This window comes from Schistocerca nitens, chromosome 1 (genome assembly GCF_023898315.1).
Source record: "Schistocerca nitens isolate TAMUIC-IGC-003100 chromosome 1, iqSchNite1.1, whole genome shotgun sequence".
Lineage (NCBI taxonomy): Eukaryota > Metazoa > Arthropoda > Insecta > Orthoptera > Acrididae > Schistocerca > Schistocerca nitens.
This window is the reverse complement of record NC_064614.1, coordinates 835,303,501-835,324,762: the sequence shown is the minus strand read 5'-3', so window position 1 is coordinate 835,324,762 and position 21,262 is coordinate 835,303,501. Positions and strand designations below refer to the sequence as shown.

General features: G+C 37.0%; 1 protein-coding gene across 1 annotated transcript in view; it reads left to right on the top strand.

The window, feature by feature from the left end:
- The window catches only part of LOC126263064 (pleckstrin homology domain-containing family D member 1-like), a 213,765-nt gene that overhangs the window by 134,742 nt on the left and 57,761 nt on the right, over positions 1–21,262 (top strand). Inside the window, exon 8 of the mRNA XM_049960047.1 lies at positions 8,141–8,231. Coding sequence (XP_049816004.1) covers positions 8,141–8,231 — 91 coding nt within the window. The remainder of the gene's footprint in view (positions 1–8,140; positions 8,232–21,262) is intronic.

Genomic DNA, 21,262 nt, shown 5'->3' with positions numbered 1-21,262 from the left:
AGTGTACCAGGCTGATATTATGTCAGTAGTAATCAGTGATGTACCCTAGATTAATTACTACACCCTCCTCCCAGATGGGAGAGAAAGTGCATCATAAATCGTTCCCCCCTACATATCTGTAAAATAATACTCTTTTCACCATTGAATTCATTGCACTTGCAAATCGTAGTAAGTATGATATCGTGCACAGTCCATTACCAATAAACTTTCCTCCTTCAGCAGTTGATTGACATAATACATTATGTGAAACACATTCATAACTTAATGCTCTACTCATTAATTTTTATATAGTTATTACTATAATGCTTAAACACAAGAAACATGTTAAAGTCTCTACTGGTACTCTGACTTCCCTGACACCCACACAGCATTCAAAACTTAATTCCTCCTCTGAATATTCTTTACCTTTTAAATATTTTTTATAATGAGGTTTATGATCATCATATACTCTCAAGTATTCACTTTGACACAGAAATTCTTTTTGGTTTTCTACTACACTGCCCATAAAATTACATGTACCAGTGGTAGATGCAACTTTTTTTCTGTGCTTTCTGTTCAGTTTGTTCCTGTAGATGGTCCTCCAACCTAGTCAAAATGATTGGGTGACTAATTACTTCACCAAATTCACTACTTTGTTCTAATGCCTGTACTTGGCCTTGTGTATCTGAGATTTCACTATGTATACTTTCTGATTCATGATTTGACAATTCCTCTAACTGTTGCTTCTTCTTGTTTATCTTTCTTAACAGTTCTTGAACCTCCTTCCTTCCTAACTCACTCTGTTTTTCTATCTCAACTCCTTTGCTAACTTCCATAAGATCTTCTGTATATTACAGATTTTGTCTGCCTCTGTAGCTAACTTCCCCCCCCCCCCCCCCTCCCAACCCCCCTTGTCCTTTTAAATCTGGCAGCACTAGTCCTTGAGTCTTAGTGCTATTTTTTAATTCTTCCTTTTAAGTGTTAATGAGGGCCATTAATGCCTCCATTTTCTTAGTCCAAACTGGTATACAACTTTAACAATAATAGCGAAGTTCTCATTTGTATTTAAACAATGTCACTAGATTCTGGTTCAACTACTCAAACCCAGCACGGTGAGTCTGTTCTACTCTTTACAGAATAAATTACTGATAAAAAAAATTATATTGGTGCTGTTTACAGCTCATCTAATCAGACCTACCGCTGGCTGCCTCTGCTTCATACATAGGTGAATGAACACAGCAATGAGCGACAGTGTAGTTGTTGTATCATCAGTGTTGCTTATACTGTTGTTATGAACACAGAGATCAGCTTACATTAGATAAGAGTCACATGGCATTGTGTGAAGCTGAATTTTTGAAGGCTGCAATATATTGTTGTCACTGGATCACTTGAGTTATAAATATTAAAATCTCATGCAGTTGAGTAGTATAGTGCCATGGCTAGCATATATATCTAGTTTGTAGAAGGACATAGGTTTAAATTTCACAAAATGCGATTTCAAAATCTAATCAAAAGGCTTCGATTATTATTTTTATTCAGTTGCTTGATTTAAAATGTGTGTTGTGTTTTTTTTTTTTTTTTTAATTTGTGAAACTTTTCTACACCTTTTCCATCATTATATTGACTTTCTTATTTGGTGTTCTTTTTCTTACTGTCATTCATTTTTTGTTTGGAATCTGCCTGTGCTGCCTGTATCCCACAGTCAAGTGCCAACCAGGACTGCTCATCAGTTGGTAACATGGCAGTTTGTGTAGCCAGTGTGAGAATAGTTTGAGGTGTGGTAATCAGTGACAGTGAGAAATTACAGTTTGCTTTTAGCACTAAAAGTGAAAATTTTCTGTCTTGAGTTTGCTCACAGAGATTAGTTTGAATCACCATGAACAAAGCAATCATGATTTTAGTTCTGCTGCAGATTGTTCACAGATATTTTCTTGGTTACATTGCACATCATGAGATTGTTGTTAGGGTAGGACTTGACTTTAAATTCAGGACTTCGACATGCATCGTCTGCTGCTATTCAGTCATGGTCAGTAAAAATCAGCTGCTGACAGAGCATATCTTATTTCCATCATACCTCACTGTCGCTGCTTCCAACATTCGTCTGTGTTACACATTAACAGTATTTGTGAGATGACCTGCCATGTTTGTGTGCCACCTATAACTGAGTCTAGCCGGCAACTGATTGGTAGCACTGTAGCTGCAAGGCACAGACGTCAACTGACAAGTTATTTTAATCAAACTGCAGGGTGCTAAAATGGAGTGTTATGGGTGTGGTTTTGGTTATGGTGTGTTCCACTCGAGGGGCTATCTGTCATGTGGTTGAGATACATGTCAACTTTATAATTACCTTGCAGTTGCCTTTTGTGAAGTTACAAAAATGTAGTGGGCTTGCTGTGCAATGCCACTAGACTGTGCTGTGGGACTTCTTCACCTTATGTAGTTGGGGCTGGTGCTGAAAGAACTTTGATCTGTTAAGGCTAGTAAATTATGTAAATGGTTTTGCAGTAACTCTTCTGTATTTTACACACAGTGTTTCCATGTACAGCTCCCATTACAATTGTGGGTGAAAAATTCTCTCTTAACTAGTAGCTCCAAACAGATTTCAACATGCGTTGATCTTCTGATTTGACATTTCAGAACAGAATGACAGTCCTCATTTATGATCTTCAGTTGTTTGGGAGTTGACATTGTTGCCCACACCCTTTGCTCCATGGCTTCCAAGACACTGTCAAGGCATGACACCAAAGCATAAGTGGGTCTCCACAGCAGGTGGAGAAGCACACTTGCCATTGCGCCGTGTTGATGTTCTGAGCAGCCACCTTTTACATCCATCTGAACACATGGGAAATCAGAGGAGGCACAGTGGGATGTTCCACACTTAAGAACTGCCTAAACAATGTTTTCAGTTTACATGAACATCACTCATCGGCCTAAGTGCTCAGATGTGGAACATGTTATGCCTTAGAATTGACATGTTACACCATAATCATTAAGATGTATCTGAATTAGACAAATGATTTAAGGTGCAGAATGATTCCTTTAGATGATATATGAATAGGTTTAGCAAAGGGGGGTGCAATATATGTATATATATTTCGGTTGTGCAGTGTTCGGTGAATTATTAATCCTTCTGTTCTATGTAACTACTGAACTAAACTTACCCCAATCATAACAGACTTTTAGTAAAAGAGGTGATAATTTACATAAGACTACAAAAAATATTAGATGTGTTTCTGCCAGTAAAAATGATCATCTACTGGTACTAGAAAATAACAAAGAACAGAAGTCAGAAAGAAAACCAAAGGTAAGTGCTCAGCCAAGCAACTCAGAAAAAGTTGTTTGTAATTTTATGCTGTTCCATGAAAATGTTCAGTCTCTGTGCAATAAATTGATATAATTGGAAATAATGCTTTCAAATGAATTAAGTGGCACTTCTGTACTATGTCTTAATGAGCACTGGTTAAGAGAGGATATATTACAAACAGTGAACATGAAAAACTGTGAATTGGCAGCCTGTACTTGTAGAAAACAACTTCAATGTGGCTGAAACTGCATCGTTGTCAGAAAAGGAATAGCTTACAAAAATACAGAAAAACTAAAGAGACTAAATAGGGAAAAGGATTATGACATATCATCCATAGAATTACCATCATATAAAACAACTGCAGTATACCTTTACAGATCTCCTGATGGATACATAAAAAACTTTCTTCAACACATGGAAAAGCATTAATTCTAACTGTAAAAAATAAACAAACACTCCTCATATGCAGTGATTTCAATACAGACTTTAGCAAACCCCATAAAATAAGAACAGAACTAGTGAATATCTTAGTTTCTTATAACTTGAAAATCACAATACAGTCCCCAACACAAGAAACTTGCTCTACAAAATCCACAATAGACCAAATAATAATTAACTCTAATTAACAACATTAGAAAGCAGAATTAATAAACACTGGACTTGGAGACCGCCATGGACAAACAGTAAGCTTCAGTATTGAATGTGATAAGACCAACAAATTGACAAGTACATACGAGACTAGATCTTACAATGATCAGAATATTGAAATATTTAGAAATCATTTAGAGAAAGAATCAAGGGAACAAATTTATGGTGTTGGAAATATATATGGCAAATTTAATATCCTTATGGATACAATTAAATATCATTTTGATTTAACATTTCCACCAAAAATTAGGAGGTCAAAAGTCACTCACACAAACAGATAGATGTATCACTACAGGTATCAGAAAACCGTGAGCGGAGAAAAGATTCCTCTTCAAAGTTACAAAAACATGTCATACAACACAAGAATTTGATAGTTATTTTAAAAACTATAAAATAATTCTCAGGAAAGTAATAAAAAGTGCCAAAATGATGGGAAATGACAGATACATAAGAAATGCATCCAATAAAATGAAAGCTGTTTGGAATAGTACAAAAAAAGAAACACGAAGTAACAAAACAAAAACTAATAATATACATTAGAACAAAAATTCACACACTATTTGCAAACCAAAGGAGGTAGCTAATACATTTAACAGTTATTTTGTAAATGTATCAGAAAAACTTATTGAGCAAAAGGTTATCCATAAACATCCCTCACAAATAACATCAAAAATTGAACAGGTAGAAAACACAATATTTCTCATACTAATACACAAGAAGTACAGCAAGAAATCAAGCTTCTAAAATCAAAACATTCATCATGAATAGCTAACATACTAGAGTTTGATGTAAAAAAAAAATGCGTAGCCTTAATTACTGAACCATTGAGATATCTTATAAACTTGTCCTCAATTAGCAGCTTTCCATCATGTTTAAAAATTGCTAAAGTTAAACCACTACACAAAAAAGGAAGCCAGGAAGAGTTGTCAAACTATAGACCAGTTTCTCTACTGTCTGTGTTCTCTAAAATTCTAGAGAAACTCTTTTATAAAAGACTGTCAAATTTCAGAAATAAATTCAATATACTAATGGAATCTCAACATGGTTTTAGGAGAAATCATTCTACTGAAACAGCAATCTTTCGTTTTCTGTATGAAACTCTACAGGTCCTAGATAGGCATACCTCAAGTATATTCCCGGACTTGTCAAAAGCGTTTGATGCCATCAGTCATGATAAATTACTAGGTAAGATTAGAACTGGGGTATTAGGGGAGCAGCGCATAACTGGATTAAATCATACCTCCATGAAAGAAAACAGCTCAGTAAAAACTCATCAGTCAGATTTATTAGCAGTCAGACATGGAGTTCACCAAGGTTCCATATTGGGTCAAATTCTGTTCTTACTATATGTAAATGATTGACGTATAAACAGTGAAAACAGTAAGCTGTATCAATTTGCTGATGACACAGGCATCTTAATTACAGGAAGTAGCAAATAAAACTTTGTTACAGTCTTAATGCCATTTTCAAAGAAGATAGTACAGTACTTTGATGCAGACAGTTTGATTATATATCTGGAAGTTGAAAAAACAGGGAGTACAAAATTTCTTGGTATATGGAGTCAACAAAACATGGAATGGGATACACAAGTGGACTATGTGAACAAAAAACTGAGCAAAAATATTTTGTAATGAGTGTAACAAGAAACTGCATATCACACGATAATCTCAGGACCATGTATTTTGATTATGTCATTCAGTGTTGAAATATTGTTTGTGTAGGGTTTTTGGGGAAACTGTGGAGCTAGTCAGAAATAACCTAGATAGCAGGAAAAGATTATTAAATTAATGGAAGGGTTAGATCAAAGATCATCATGCAAGCAGCTATTTAGGAAAAATAAAATTTTACCACTTCCATGTATTTATATACTTGAAAATGCAATTATTATAAAAGGAAAACTAAACAGCAGCAGTCCGAGCATCACCCATAATGAATCTGTACATAGCTAGCACACAAGACAAATAAATGATGTACACGTACAACAGACAAACTCAGCACTATTACAGAAAGGCATACTCCTCCCTGGCATCAAATTGTACGAGGTGCATTCAAGTTCTAAGGCCTCCAATGTTTTTTCTAATTAACTACTCTCCCGAAATCGATGAAACTGGCGTTACTTCTCGACGTAATCGCCCTGCAGATGTACACATTTTTCACAACGCTGACGCCATGATTCCATGGCAGCGGCGAAGGCTTCTTTAGGAGTCTGTTTTGACCACTGGAAAATCGCTGAGGCAATAGCAGCACGGCTGGTGAATGTGCGGCCACGGAGAGTGTCTTTCATTGTTGGAAAAATCCAAAAGTCACTAGGAGCCAGGTCAGGTGAGTAGGGAGCATGAGGAATCACTTCAAAGTTGTTATCACGAAGAAACTGTTGCGTAACGTTAGCTCGATGTGCGGGTGTGTTGTCTTGTTGAAACAGCACACGCACAGCCCTTCCCGGACGTTTTTGTTGCAGTGCAGGAAGGAATTTGTTCTTTAAAACATTTTCGTAGGATGCACCTGTTACCGTAGTGCCCTTTGGAATGCAATGGGTAAGGATTACGCCCTCGCTGTCCCAGAACATGGACACCATCATTTTTTTCAGCACTGGCGGTTACCCGAAATTTTTTTGGTGGCGGTGAATCTGTGTGCTTCCATTGAGCTGACTGGCGCTTTGTTTCTGGATTGAAAAATGGCATCCACGTCTCATCCATTGTCACAACCGACGAAAAGAAAGTCCCATTCATGCTGTCGTTGCACATCAACATTGCTTGGCAACATGCCACACGGGCAACCATGTGGTCGTCCGTCAGCATTCGTGGCACCCACCTGGATGACACTTTTCGAATTTTCAGGTCGTCATGCAGGATTGTGTGCACAGAACCCACAGAAATGCCAACTCTGGAGGCGATCTGTTCAACAGTCATTCGGCGATCCCCCAAAACAATTCTCTCAACTTTCTTGATCATGTCGTCAGACCGGCTTGTGCGAGCCAGAGGTTGTTTCGGTTTGTTGTTACACGATGTTCTGCCTTCATTAAACTGTCGCACCCACGAACGCACTTTCGACACATCCATAACTCCATCACCACATGTCTCCTTCAACTGTCGATGAATTTCAATTGGTTTCACACCACGCAAATTCGGAAAACGAATGATTGCACACTGTTCAAGTAAGGAAAACGTCGTCATTTTAAGTATTTAAAACAGTTCTCATTCTCGCCGCTGGCGGTAAAATTCCATCTGCCATACGATGCTGCCATCTCTGGGACGTATTGACAATGAACGCGGCCTCATTTTAAAACAATGTGCATGTTTCTATCTCTTTCCAGTCCGGAGAAAAAAAATCGGAGGCCTTAGAACTTGAATGCACCTCGTACAATGCACTACCCAAATCCACAAAAATAATAATGGACTTAACCAAGTTCAAATCAACTGTGAAGGATTACTTTGTCGAGCACTGCTTCTATACAGTAAGGGAATACCTATAAAAACAAAACTGCCTCACCGATTAAGACTGTTTTTATAAAATGTGTAGAGTAATAAAATATTGTATACTTTTATCTTTTGTTAAAATGATGTCTGAAAAAGAAAAAAATCAAGGAATGTGTATTGTAATTAATGAATGGTCCAATATTGTTTGTACACTGTACAGTCCCAGATTCGCAGGACCAATACATAAATAAAATAAATAATAAAAAACAAATAACTAGATAAAATATGCATTTTGTTCAGATGATTCATAATGAGATCCTCAACAATGTAAGAAAAATGCTAATTTTTGTTCCACAGATGTGAAGAAGATGGATTTTGTGCAACACATTGTTTTATATTATTAATAACACGTACATCAGTTGCTTATACTAAGAGACTTGTCCATAGAACAGGAGGAGTTGACCACTAACAAATATTTTATAGTCTTCTCTTAAACTGAACTTTATTAGTCACAATTTTTGTATGGTTGCAAGTAAATTATTGGAAACATGTTTCTGAATAATTGATACCTTTGTGGACTGAAGTGACTGACTAAATCTTTATGCAGATCATTCTTATCTCTAGTCTATCATTCTATGAACTGAACCATTGGTTTTGAAAGGAGAAGTATTATTTATGACAAATTTTGTTAATTAATAAATGTATCATTCAGTTTGAAGTTACATAAACATAAACAACATGAAGTGTAATTGATGCATCACAAATATAGTAATTATGTTGATTATTTTTACAGGTATCAAGAAAATGAATTACGAGCAAAGTTATTGGAGGAAGAAAAACAGCTAATTTCAGAAGAATCGTCAAAACTTCTATCCTCACTGAATGTATGTTTCCAGCTGGACACTATGTATGTTATTCAGGATCTTATAGAACGAGCATGTGTTACTACCATACTAAGCAAAATTTAAACGTGTATTTTAAAATCATATTCCTGTTAAATGCTCAAGCTTCTTTCGGTGTCTTTCAAAAGTTTGATCTTTTATTTATAAGGTTTAAAACTTAATCAGATTAAACTTTTTCAAAGTTATCACTTTCACCACTTACCTTTCTAGAATAAATTGTGGCATTTTATTGAAAAAAGTAACAGATATACAAAATTTTCTTTAATAGTTATTGACTGTGAATATAATGTGGCTGTAGGGGGAACCTACCTGACAGAATTTACGACCCTTCAGCAGAGATACGTAGAACTATAGTTGAAACTTACATAACTTCTGTGAAAAAAAAATGAAATAGTAAACTTTTCCATGAAATAATATAGACATACCACAGGAAATCTAAACTATTGTAGCCTGTGACATATTCAAAAAGAACTTAACATGTCAATAATATTTAATTTACATTGAATATTGAAATATTCCAGTATTATGGGTCCAGTTTGCTAACTGTGCAGTTGTAGCTAAATGTGAGGGCTTTAATTCATATAAATGATACTTTGATCCTTATTAATAAACTTGGCTATCATGTCCGACAAATTATAGTCAATTGGCTCTTACATTTATTCATGCATCTCCACCTGTGATTCACACCATGAAATGAATGTATTAGTACTGTGCAATGAGTCATGGTTCATGTTTAAGCAGGTAAGTAGAATTATTTCAAATAACTTATTAAAATAAAGGGTAATATTATCTTTTAAAATGGCAAGTAAAGTTATGGTAGAATGTAAATAATGTACTGAGTAGTAGAAGTGTTGAATTGTTGACAAGCACACAAAAAAGAATGAATACTGTTATATCCCTAGCCAAGTGGTTTATATGATAGCAAAAACTCAAAGGTCCATCTTGATGATGTGTGGTGGGTGCCCACTGTGTTGATGTCAATGATCATCGGGAGTGGTGACGAATTGGGAGGTGCTGTGGACGATTAGCGCCACTGTACCATGAGGCTATAAACATGTGGGCGATCGAGATGCTGGTCGAGGTGCAGGAGCAACTGACAGAATGTCTAGAGGCTGATTATCCCAGTGAAGGCAGAGACAGGGAGGTAAATCTGGTGCCTTTTAGTGTAACTAGCTGTTGAGGAGCTTAGCGGTGACCTAAGTACCCATCAGTGGAGATATGCAGCCGTGGTGTAACATGGACGTCTGATCATGCAGATGCAAATAGATTCCTGCAACAGCAACACAGTTTACTGTGACCTGTGCACCATATAATGCTGTGGTTTATGCCTCCAGATGCTGTGGTGGCTGCATGAGGCTTGATGGTAAACAACCCAGCGAACCTTCTGTTTACAAACAACCTCCCGAGGTAAAGCAGGGTGTGTACCTGACCTGCGAAGCACACCCTTGAGGGTAGTGGCCACATATGCAGGGGCCCAGTCCTGTATACACTACACTCCTCTCCAAAGAGAGACAGTGCAACCATCATAGAGAAGTCCAGTACGCAAGTGAGGAGACACCGAGCAGCCACCACAGCAGATTGGAATGAAACAACAGGACATCAGTCAACGGGGGTAAACAAGTGACTGAGAAGCAACCACATCTTGCCAAGTATTGTAACACAACCAAAACATTTTGCAGAAAAGACTCAAAAGCTCAGCACAAGTTGCATGAATATGTGGAACCGAACCAGTAAAAGATTGAGAGAGAGAGAGAGAGAGAGAGAGAGAGAGAGAGAGAGAGAGAGAGAGAGAGAGATCCTCCTGACAAAAGGACAAAAGCAAATGGCCACTATCTGCTGTAGGTGATGACAGGGAAAGCCAGGAGTAGGCAGGACTGGTGGCAGAGTTTTCAAGAAGTCACGTGCCGAAGCCTGGTGGAACACACGACACTATCGGTGTCATCAGAGGAGACGGTCAGGCCGGCCACAGGACAGCTGTGATTGTGGTGGCAACAACATATCCAGGAACAGCCTTGGGAGGGTCAATCGCAACAGGGCTGGCCGTGACTGCAGAAGTGACTGCATAGATGGTGGCTGTGGCATTAGCAGGCACGGTTGGTCGAGCCACCCATGACAGGGCCAGCAAGACAGCAGGTGTCGGTGTCAACAGGGCTGGTGATGGCAGGAGGGGCAGCTGTGACTGCTGGTGGTGACTGGACTGAAGCCAAAGGGCCAACAAAAGAAAAATGGTGCCCAATGATGTCACATGCAAGGGCTGGACTGTTACTATAGGGTTTCCTATCAGAAAACTCTGTGAATGAGAAACAGAGTGACACACAGTATGATAACATTGCTAGAAACTTGACAGAAGGTGGCACAGCTGCCTGTGCCATTTACTTAACTTAGTTATCTTTGTTTCTATTATTATGTATAACTATTGATAATATTGGGTGATTGTACAATAGTACTTACATCTAGCTGTTTTCTAACCCACAATATGTCGATTGGTGCTACCACTGGCTAATGTTTTCTTCATTTTCATGTATCATAGGTGAAACAGTTACTGATTATGGCATGTATATTGCCATATTTCGATTGTTAATGTTGTTGTGGAAGAGATTTTTTGTTGGTCATGGCCTTTTTGATCTATTAAGTATTTATTATTTATTTACTGTACTTTACTATTTATTCTTATAAATGACACTTTGATCCTTATAACTAAATTTGGCTGTTGTGTCCAACAAATTATAGTCAATTGGCTGCAGTACATTTATTCGTACACTTCCATCTGTGAGTCACATCATGAAAGGGATGTTTTACGAATGTGCAGTGGGTCGTGGTTCACGTTTAAAGAGATAAGCAAAATTATTTCCAGTAACTGATTACTATAAAAGCTACAGCAGGGGCCATACCTAGCCCACATGGAACATCTGTGAGTGCAATGCCTGGTATGCTATGGCTATCCCTGCATATAGTACAAAAACTCAAAACTTCATTGGCCAAATACTTTAATCAGCTAGAGAACATGCGCGAGGAAGTGTGCGTGCGCTCTAGTATGATAAAAAAAATAGGTTAAATATATTTGAATTTTTTTTTCAATTTTAATCTGATGTGTGTGTGTGTGTGTGTGTGTGTGTGTGTGTGTGTGTGTGTACAATAGAGGGAAACATTCCACGTGGGAAAAATATATCTAAAAACAAAGATGATGTAACTTACCAAACGAAAGCGTTGGCATGTTGATAGACACACAAACAAACACAAACACACACACACAAAATTCAAGCTTTCGCAACCAACGGTTACTTCATCAGGAAAGAGGGAAGGAGAGGGTAAGACGAAAGAATGTGGGTTTTAAGGGAGAGGGTAAGGAGTCATTCCAATCCCGGGAGCGGAAAGACTTACCTTAAGGGGAAAAAAGGACAGGTATACACTCGCTCGCGCGCGCACACACACACACACACACACACACACATCCATCCTTAATATGATATGGAGGTAAAAAAAATAAATAAATAAAAATAAAAAATAAAGGAAAAGAATAGAATAAGAAATCTGGTAAACACTAAGTATATTCTAATAATTTTCACAAGCAGTTAGGGCTTATTTATAAACAGTATAACTTACATAAGTACTTTTCTAACTGTATGGTGCAATCAGATTTCAGCCTGTCCTGTACTAGTTTCTTGGTTCACGTTTTTATCACAAATTACAATCGTTACTTTTCTCCTTCCTTCAAGGTAATTCTTGAACCGTTCAACACGTTCATAACAATAACTTGCCGATTTACAGTATCGAACATAAATTACTTGAATTTTATAAATTAATAACTGTTGTCTGCACGCTGGCAAAACCACTCACTTTTATGGCTTAAAGACAACCTTCTTTACGCTTTCACATTACAAGCAGAAGTACGATAAAGTCTTAAGATCTACAAAAGTTTTTACTGTCATCTTTTATTTAGATCAAAGCGAAACGTTCAGTTCAGCTTCTGTTAAAATGTTTCTTTGACCGCGCAAATAGATGTATTAGCGTCCGCGCTACATGCGCATCTTTACAGTTACGTAAATTATATAAAACAAATGTCTTTCAAAGAATAGGTCTCATCTCATAAGTTGATCATGTAATATACAGATAGGTGAATGCCTTTCCAAGGGTACTCACAGCTTTCATACTATGGAAATCCCAATAATATTACAGCGTGCGCACCTGCGCGCGCGCGCGCACACACACACACACACACACACACACACACACACACACACACACACACACACACACACACACACACCTAAGCGGGAAAATTATGGCGAATTATTCCATAATGTTTCATGAGTGAAACAAAAAGGAAAACTCATGTAGGGGAAACTAGAGCAAACTCGGTCACTACCCTCAAATACTGGTATGGTCTGTGCTGATGACCACATTTACTGCTTAGCTTCACTTATCAACAGTTTCAACCTAATGGTGTGTTAGGCTTCATCAAGTTGAAAAAAAGTTGTAGGCTAATATACCACAGCTAATAGCCGCTTAATAATGGGTCTGATATGGGAGGAGATGCTGGATGCTAGCCTGTGGGAGAAAAGAGAAGCTTGGAAGAGGCTCTGTATATGACTGCATAAGCAGAAAGTTTCATGAAAAAGAAGAAGAAATCTTAATGTTGTTCAGAATTTCTGTGTTTCTCCTAACACTTTTTTGGATGTTATTTACAGAGTGTACTAGGAACTGGAGTTTGTTTTTATAGTACAAGCCAAAATTTTGCGTGTGCTGGTAAACCATGGTTCACTATATCACTATTCTCTTGCTGTGTGGATGTCTATTTCATTTGGTATAGTTCATTTCATCTGACTGAGCATTATTTATGCACCCTCACACATTGTTACAGATGTTTAGCACATGATTTGGAAATATTTTCTCATTTTTTCACTGAAATTGTGATGATGATGATGATTGGTTTGTGGGCTGCTCACCTGTGCGGTCATTAGTGCTCATACGAAGTCCCAATTATTACACAGTCCAGTATTTTTTAACCCACTCCAATCTAGCCACTGTCACGAGTGATGGTGGTGGTGGTGATGATGATGATGATGATGATGATGATGATGATGATGAAGAAGAAATGATGAGGACAATACAAATACCCAGTCCCTGTGCAGAAAAAATCCCCAACCCGGCCGAGAATCGAACTCGGGACCCCGTGATCCAGAGGCAGCAGTGCATGCCACTGGACCACGAGCTGCGGACTCTGAAATTGTGAGGGTTTTGTTTTTTGTTTACAACTTTGCTGTGCTTCCTCTCAATCGTTCATATAATATTTTCACTCTCAAGGGTTCTGAGTAAATATTTCTTCAGGTGCATAGCTCTTTTGTACATAGAACTGTCTGAGAAACCTTAATTTAAGTGGGATGTGTAAAAGGGTTTATTGGTGCTGCTTCAGATTATTGACTTTTGAATACCTTAAGCTGTAGATCAAAATATGTCATGTTGTTATTGTAGGTGATGCTTGGTGGATCATTATGCTGAACATTTTAACTTAATATGGGTGAGATCAAGACCTCTTTTTCTTTCTTTAATGTACATGTTGCATAAAAGGCTTTAAAGGTGTTTCCACGCCACAATATATCACATATGCCATTGTTCTACAATTTCTTTTGTGATGCTAAAAATATGTGCCATGTTCCAGTGTTTTAAGACGAAATAGATTTTTTTTGTTAATTCAATATTCTGCAATGACAGTAAATTTCTTGTGGTACTTCATTTTGCTGCTGCCTTAAGCGAGATGAACGTGAATGTTTTAATGTGAGACATAATTTTCAAAGAGCTTGTGTGCATTCGCATGTTTAAAGTATTAGATGAGTTATCCAATCTTGATTGGACAGCTTATAAAAATATGTTGAGCATTAATGTATTTTGCTTGCTGTGTATATTTCTCCAGTCTTGATTCTGCATATTGTAGCATGTTTGCATAATAACTGATTTAATGTAATTACCCGAGTGCCATTGGTATTGGGGCCCTTGTCTGACCTCTGTATCTTGATGGATTCATAAGTTGACCATTTGCAAGCACCAGTAATTGAGAATTTTATATTTACTTTCTTGAAACATTTAATACCAGATTTTGTTGCCACATGTTGAAGTATTCTTGGCCCACCTATTGAAAGCCTTCTGAGAATCTAAAGAAAGGACAGCTAGTGGATTTTTCATCCGTTTCTGCATAAGCTATGCAATCACAATAGGCAAATGAAGCATCAAAGCTGAATCTTTCAGAAACATCACAGGGTTGACAGTTGCTGATTACTTTGCCAATAATCATTTATAGGTGGGTGGCAAAACAGTGAGAGTAATCTTACCGTTTGTTTCCAAAAATATTATATACCTGCAGTGTCTGATAAAATATTCACCACTTTTCAGTCTTAGGATTATATTGTATTTTTATTGGTCTGTTGTCTACGAAAGCAGCTTATACATAATACTTTGGACAAGCCACTTTATATGTATACAGAGGTGAAAGTGATTTCTATGCATACTTATTTAAAATTACAAATAATCTGTTTCATATATTTCAGTGTTCCTCACTGTAGTAAAACCAATGATGTTGTAAATATGACTGTAAAGAACTTCCAAAGTTTTTGATCTCAGTATTTTAGTTTATGTTTTTGTAAAGTTTGTTATAATGTTTGACTCCCATGTGGACAGTACCATTTCAGCATAAGGATGTGTAGATTTGGGTGATTTTTGTTTTGTCTGGTAAAGTTGTCATGAATATCACAGTTATTTTGTGATCTACTGTCCTAACATATTACATTTATTTCAAAGAATACAAGGGTTCCATAATGTTAGTACAAGGTGATGGAGGAAAACCAGAGATCTTCAGCAGAAGTTTTGCATGAGGATGATGATCCATTCTAGAACAGTTGTTGATATCTAAGTATCAGTCGTAATTTAATTTATCATTATTAATCTCTTTATGATTTCACAATATTGTTTGGAAAATTGTATTAGTGAGTGTCTGTTTGAGTGGCATTTCTTCTTAGAGTAGTCTTCAAGACAGTGCATGTGTCTCTTCAGAATACATTAATTTCAGTGGAGTCAGTGATCTTTGGCAAGAATTATGGAATGTTGTTTCCAGTGGTACCCTGTGTGACAATTCATTGTCCATTTGTTCCATGAATTCCGTTTATTGTTTGCATTGGAACCAGTCTTTTTTTCTTTGTTATAAGAATGGGATAGCTCATACTGTTTTATTGTTAACCTCAGTGCTTTAAAAAAAGAATGGAATGATGTCATTTCTTCATTCAGGTGGTGTTGTGCACATTAGTAAAAGTTTTCATATAAACTATCTCTGTGTTATATTCTATTAGAACACAGTTGATAACTCGTTTTATCCATCCATGTACTACAAAAGCTGTTGCAGTTCATGACAGCTACTTTTCATGTGTAGGGATTAACAACATGAAGGGCAGGCTCTCATGGACGTTATGTGTTTAGTTTACAGATTATGAAGCTTCGTTGTGTCATTTTGTATTTGTATGATAGTTGTAGAAAAAGTAAAAAGCAGTAGTGATCCTGAAACACAAATGATTAGGTGGAGTTGTTACTTGTTTTGTTTAAATTTATCCATGTTATATGGATGTTGTTTGAGGTCTGCGACTGTATTATAAGATTATGTGGAATAATTTTATACTGCTGCAGTCACTTTTTACTAATATTTTATTAGCACAATGCATTTCGGCAGCATGCTGCCATCATCAGGTGCATTGTACAGTTACTTATACATCAGCTGATAGGTTATGTACATAACCTATGGCAGCATGCTGCAGAAATGCATTGTGCTAATAAAATATTAGTAAAAAGTAACTGCAGCAGTATAAAATTATTCCACATAAACTTGTTTTCTTGTTATTGTGTGTAGAGATGTGTACACACAACCAATTCTGCTTTGTCCATTTCTGTGGTAGTATGGGAATTGTGTATTGAAGATCTCAATATTGTCCCGTACGAAAAAATAGATATTTTTTCTATACTTGGATGTTTGTTTGGCATAGGATGCTGAGCTTCACTTTTGAGCATGCAGTTAAAATCTCACAAAAGCTTTTAGTTTGTGTTTGTGTCTGTTTAGTGATTGGCATGCATTGGTAGTGAAAAATTGACTCATTTATTCTCTGATCCTGAAGGCTCACGCATGTTAACAAGAAGCATATTAGACACTTTGAAAGTAATCTCCAACAATTAGGCAAGGTTTATCACATTCTGGGCTTCCTATCTGTAATTCACTAATGTTTGATTACACATTTCTTTTCTGGTTCACGGCAGATAATCTGTCTGTTCTCCTCCTCCTCCAGTTGCTCTCTATTAGGAGTCCCTACATGATCAATATTGTTACACAATATATCCGGATGTGCAATAATATTAAAAGTGTGGTGGTTAGATTGTAAGGATGTGCAGTGATACTGAGCACATCAAAAACTTTTGAAATATATTGTGCTGCCTGGAAGTATTGTGCCATCTGTGGTCAGTATTGCCAGTCTCTTGCACATTATGGTTTCTGGGCACCTTTGTATTTGCTTGTTGTTGTTGTGTTGAAAATGAATTTAAAACAAGACTAAAGAGTGTTCTTATTAGAATGCATCAAATATATAAATCATTGCCAGCATTGTGGGAAGTTAGGGCAGATGAATACAAAAAACAGAATTATTGAGAATAAATCATATGATAGGTTGCTCACAAAATACAGGGAATGGTACCCTACAGCCATGAATGAAAATGATTTTAAAAAATTTAATCAATACAAAGCTATGAATAAAAGTATATATAGATAATTATGTGTGTGTGTGTGTGTGTGTGTGTGTGTGTGTGTGTGTGTGTGTGTGTGTGTGTACATTATTTATCTGAATTAATCCTTTAGTGTAAGTTTTATTGCATGACATGTTTCCATAAATAAGGCTCAAATACTTTGAAGTGGAACTGCACTTGTAAGTTTTAAGTCTTTGAAAGAATTGCCAGCAGCATGGTATCATAGTGTAACAGAGAGGCGCTGATTTGTTCAAATATGAATCTGCCATTGTTGTGTTTTGTTATTTGATCAAGAAGATAAGGGTGTCTGCAGAAATTTATGTACAAGGGTGTGGATGGGGGGAAGAATATTAAGATTGCTATTTTTTATATTATTGGGTTGGTCAGTTTCAAGATGTCATGCCACAAGAATTAAATTTTACAGGTGCAAAAAAACTTATTATATCACAGAGAATTGATGGTACCCACAGAATATTTGTCATAAGCAAATTATTGTGATACTTAAAACCAACCAGCAAACAAACATAAATTATGCAGCAGTTGCTAACGCCATAGTATTTTCTCCCAACAAACAGCCATGTAATGCTACATTTGGCTAAATGAGAGGTTTAGAGGTATTGTAGCAAATCGCTGCTAGAAGTGTATGAGAGTTTTATAGTGAGTAAAAACCATGTACGCCAGGTTCCAGAGAGGATACCTATGCAGGGGGACAACTATCACGAGTCACGTAGCAAATGTTGGACCATCAACACCTGAAAAGTTATTATATTATATCTCCCTCCCTCCCTCCACTCATACCCACACCAGTCCATTTGAAATAGAATACAGTAGTAAACTGCACGGGCTTCCACATCCAGTCTGTTGACATAAAAGTTTTCTGGGTATGGTGCTGCATCATATTATTTAAAAAAAAAAAAAAAACCGGAAGAAAGCCTCTGTAACCATGGCATGGCCAAATCATTGATTTCATCAGTAATAGTTTTTTATAACATTACACGGTACCGCACCCAGAACACATTTATGTCAACTAGGATATAAACTGTAGTGAACTGAAGTGTGTATGGAGACAAAATACTGCACAGGGTGCATTAAACAACTATCTCATTCATCTCTCAAATGATTGGCTTGAAGTAGAACTATATTTATTTGCAACTCACTATATGAGTGATTTATTTGTAATGTTCCATAAATCTAATTATGAAGAGCCAACTTCATAAATGTGAAATGGGTCATGATATGCAGCCCAGGAGGAACGGTCAGTGATGGGTATGACAGAAATGCTCACTTGAAGCAAAAATCTTCGTATGGACATATGTCTGTCCTACTCTTGAATGGTTTCTGAGGTAGAACACATTTAATTTACATTTGTTTTTGGACTAGTGGCATGCATGTATGTGTCTTACCCACCTAATCTTTTTGATGTTTTATTCTATCTGAACTTATCTCATTGCTTTCAGCTTCGTTGCTCACGATGTCTTTCTACTATAAAAGTAGCCCATTGATGTGCAGTTGCCTATGGTGTATTATGAGTGAAGTGGTGTGAGGGATTGAGTGTGTGTCAGAGAGAAGCATTAATTAGCTGTGTTTGTAAACATGCTGGCAAAAATGCCACACATTTACACTGATTAAGAATATATAGATATGGTGTATGTTTATGGCTTCTGCGGCGGTAGTGCTCCAGCTGCTGTTGAAGAATACTGTTGGCACTTTCTGACACATTGAATTCCTGTTCATTGAGTGTTTACCAGAGTTTTCAACACATTGTGTAAAACAAGTATACTTCCAAGTCACATTTTTCTTCTGAACATGTAGTTCAACAACCTATGCAGCAATAGCAACTCATTGTTGAAATGATGCAGCATAGTCCTACAACTAGCACACAGTGACTTTCTGCTCATATCAATGTCCCACAAACATTACATGTGGAAAACTCATACACATTTCACGTACAGCGTGTCCACAATCTTCACATTGATGGCAATACCAAAGGACTTGAGTAAATGACAATCTTCATTTGCTTCCAATACTATTCACTGATGAAGCCTTGTTTACATGGAATGGAATCAAAATTACATGTAATAATCATTTATGGTCAATGGAAAATACACATGCTACAGTGGAAACCAGTTTTCAAATTTGTTTTTCAATCAGTGTTTGGTACAGTATGATCGGTAACTACTTGATAGTTGCAGTCATTTTAGAAGAGCAAAATTCCTTTGTTGCACATCTTGAGGACATTCTTTTGGCCACTCAGACTGCAATGTATTTGCAGCACAACAGAGCCCCTCCAAATTTTAGCAGGTGGGTGAGGGAACGTCTCAGCCACACTTCCTCTTATTACTGGGTTGGTCATAGTAGTACAATCAACTCACCATCCAGATCCCCCGGCCTAACAGCTTTAGATTTTTATTTATGGGGTTGAATGAAGCTTGATGTGTACAAATGAAAGGTGAATATGGAAGATGCATAGCTGGTTTGCATCACAGATGCTGCTAGCGTCATTACGTAACATGCATAGGCCTCAAACAAGCAACACATGAACACATGTTCTCCCAAGAGTGCAAAAACGCAGTGTATTTGAGACTTTGATACTTGAACATTTATTGTGAACTATACAACAACTGTAATGTATTGTGTGTGATAACACTTGGAGATGAATGTGTCAAAATATATATTTTTGAATTCATACTTTGTAAAATGCATTTTGTGAGGTTTACTAACTCTTGTACATGTGTATCTGTGTATACCTGACAATGCATTGAATGATAAAGAAAATAAGTAACAATGCATGGAAACCAGTTGGGATAGGCCATATGCTCATATGAAGTTTTTTGCTTCAAATGATCGTTTCTGTCATATCCCTGAAGTAGCGATTAAAAGATAAACCTGACATAGCCTTAACAATGAACGACAACAACAACAACAACAACAACAACTACTACTACTACTACTACTAATGGTGAAAGCACTACTACTACTACTACTACTACTACTAGTACTAGTACTAGTACTAGTAGTAGTATTAGTAGTAGTAGTAATAGTTGTGTTAGTTCTTAGACAGGTTAAATTTAACACAGCAGAGTAAATAGGAAAGCTGCTACTTTGTAGGGAAAAATTGTTGATGCCTCTCAGTTATATTAAACAGCTGCTGTTTGACAGCTATTACTAGAGCAATCTTTATATGGCAGCATTGATATTTATCAGAGATGATAATTATATATACTTGTTTGATATGAAGAGTTCTACTTTGTGCAAAAACAACATGAGTCTTCAAACGTGTAATCAAGTTAACCAGATTTTTAAAACAGATAAATGTTTTCACTTTAAATTTTAATTTGTAGGAATCCTCAGTTTCTTGCATTATGTATGATGGGATCCTGTTAAAGACCAGAAAGCAGAATCCCACTCTGAACTTTAGACAATCAGGGAAAGTTTACATGAAGACAATTTCTGTGTCTTCTATTGTGTTATATAAACCACACTTTCACTGAAACTGGTTCTTAATATCAGCAGTAAATATTATTACGGAGCATGAGCACCCTTCAGAGGAAGTAGAGGAGGTTAGTGACCCATTTCCTTTAAATTAAAACACAAAGGAATTACAGACATTCACTGCAAATGGGCATTGATTTAAATCAATGGGGAAAGTTGAAAATTTGTGCTGGAGCAGGATTTAAACCTGTGTGTCCTGCTTACTAGGCAGATGCTCTGAGCAGTAAGCCATTGGGACACAGTGATCATTGCAACTGCACGGACTACCCTAGCCCGCCTCCCGTTGGACGCAGATACTCGACTTATTCACACACTACTAATTTAGTGCCCCTTGCTCGTTATCCTCGTTACTCGCAACATTTCACTGATTCCTGTAAGAGTTCAAGCCTGGTTGACATCCGTACTGAAAAGTTTACTGGCCATCCTTGTGTGTGTGTGTGTGTGTGTGTGTGTGTGTGTGTGTGTGTGTGTGTGTGTGTGTGTAAATCCTGCTCTGAATGTGTTGCAATAATTTTGTGAAGCGTACAACTATTCCACAGCTATGCATAGGCTTCTTTCTTTATTCAGTGTGTAGCTTACATTGTATGGTGTTTAGCTTGCATTGTGCGGCTATTAAGTTGTGAGTGGAAAGTGAACACAGTTGGTGTAGGAAATTTTTTATTTGACTTCGAGGAAAATTAGGAAGAAGGTGATGTTCAACCAATAACAATCTTATTGTGACTCACTTCTCTGCTTGATGAAAATAAGCACAT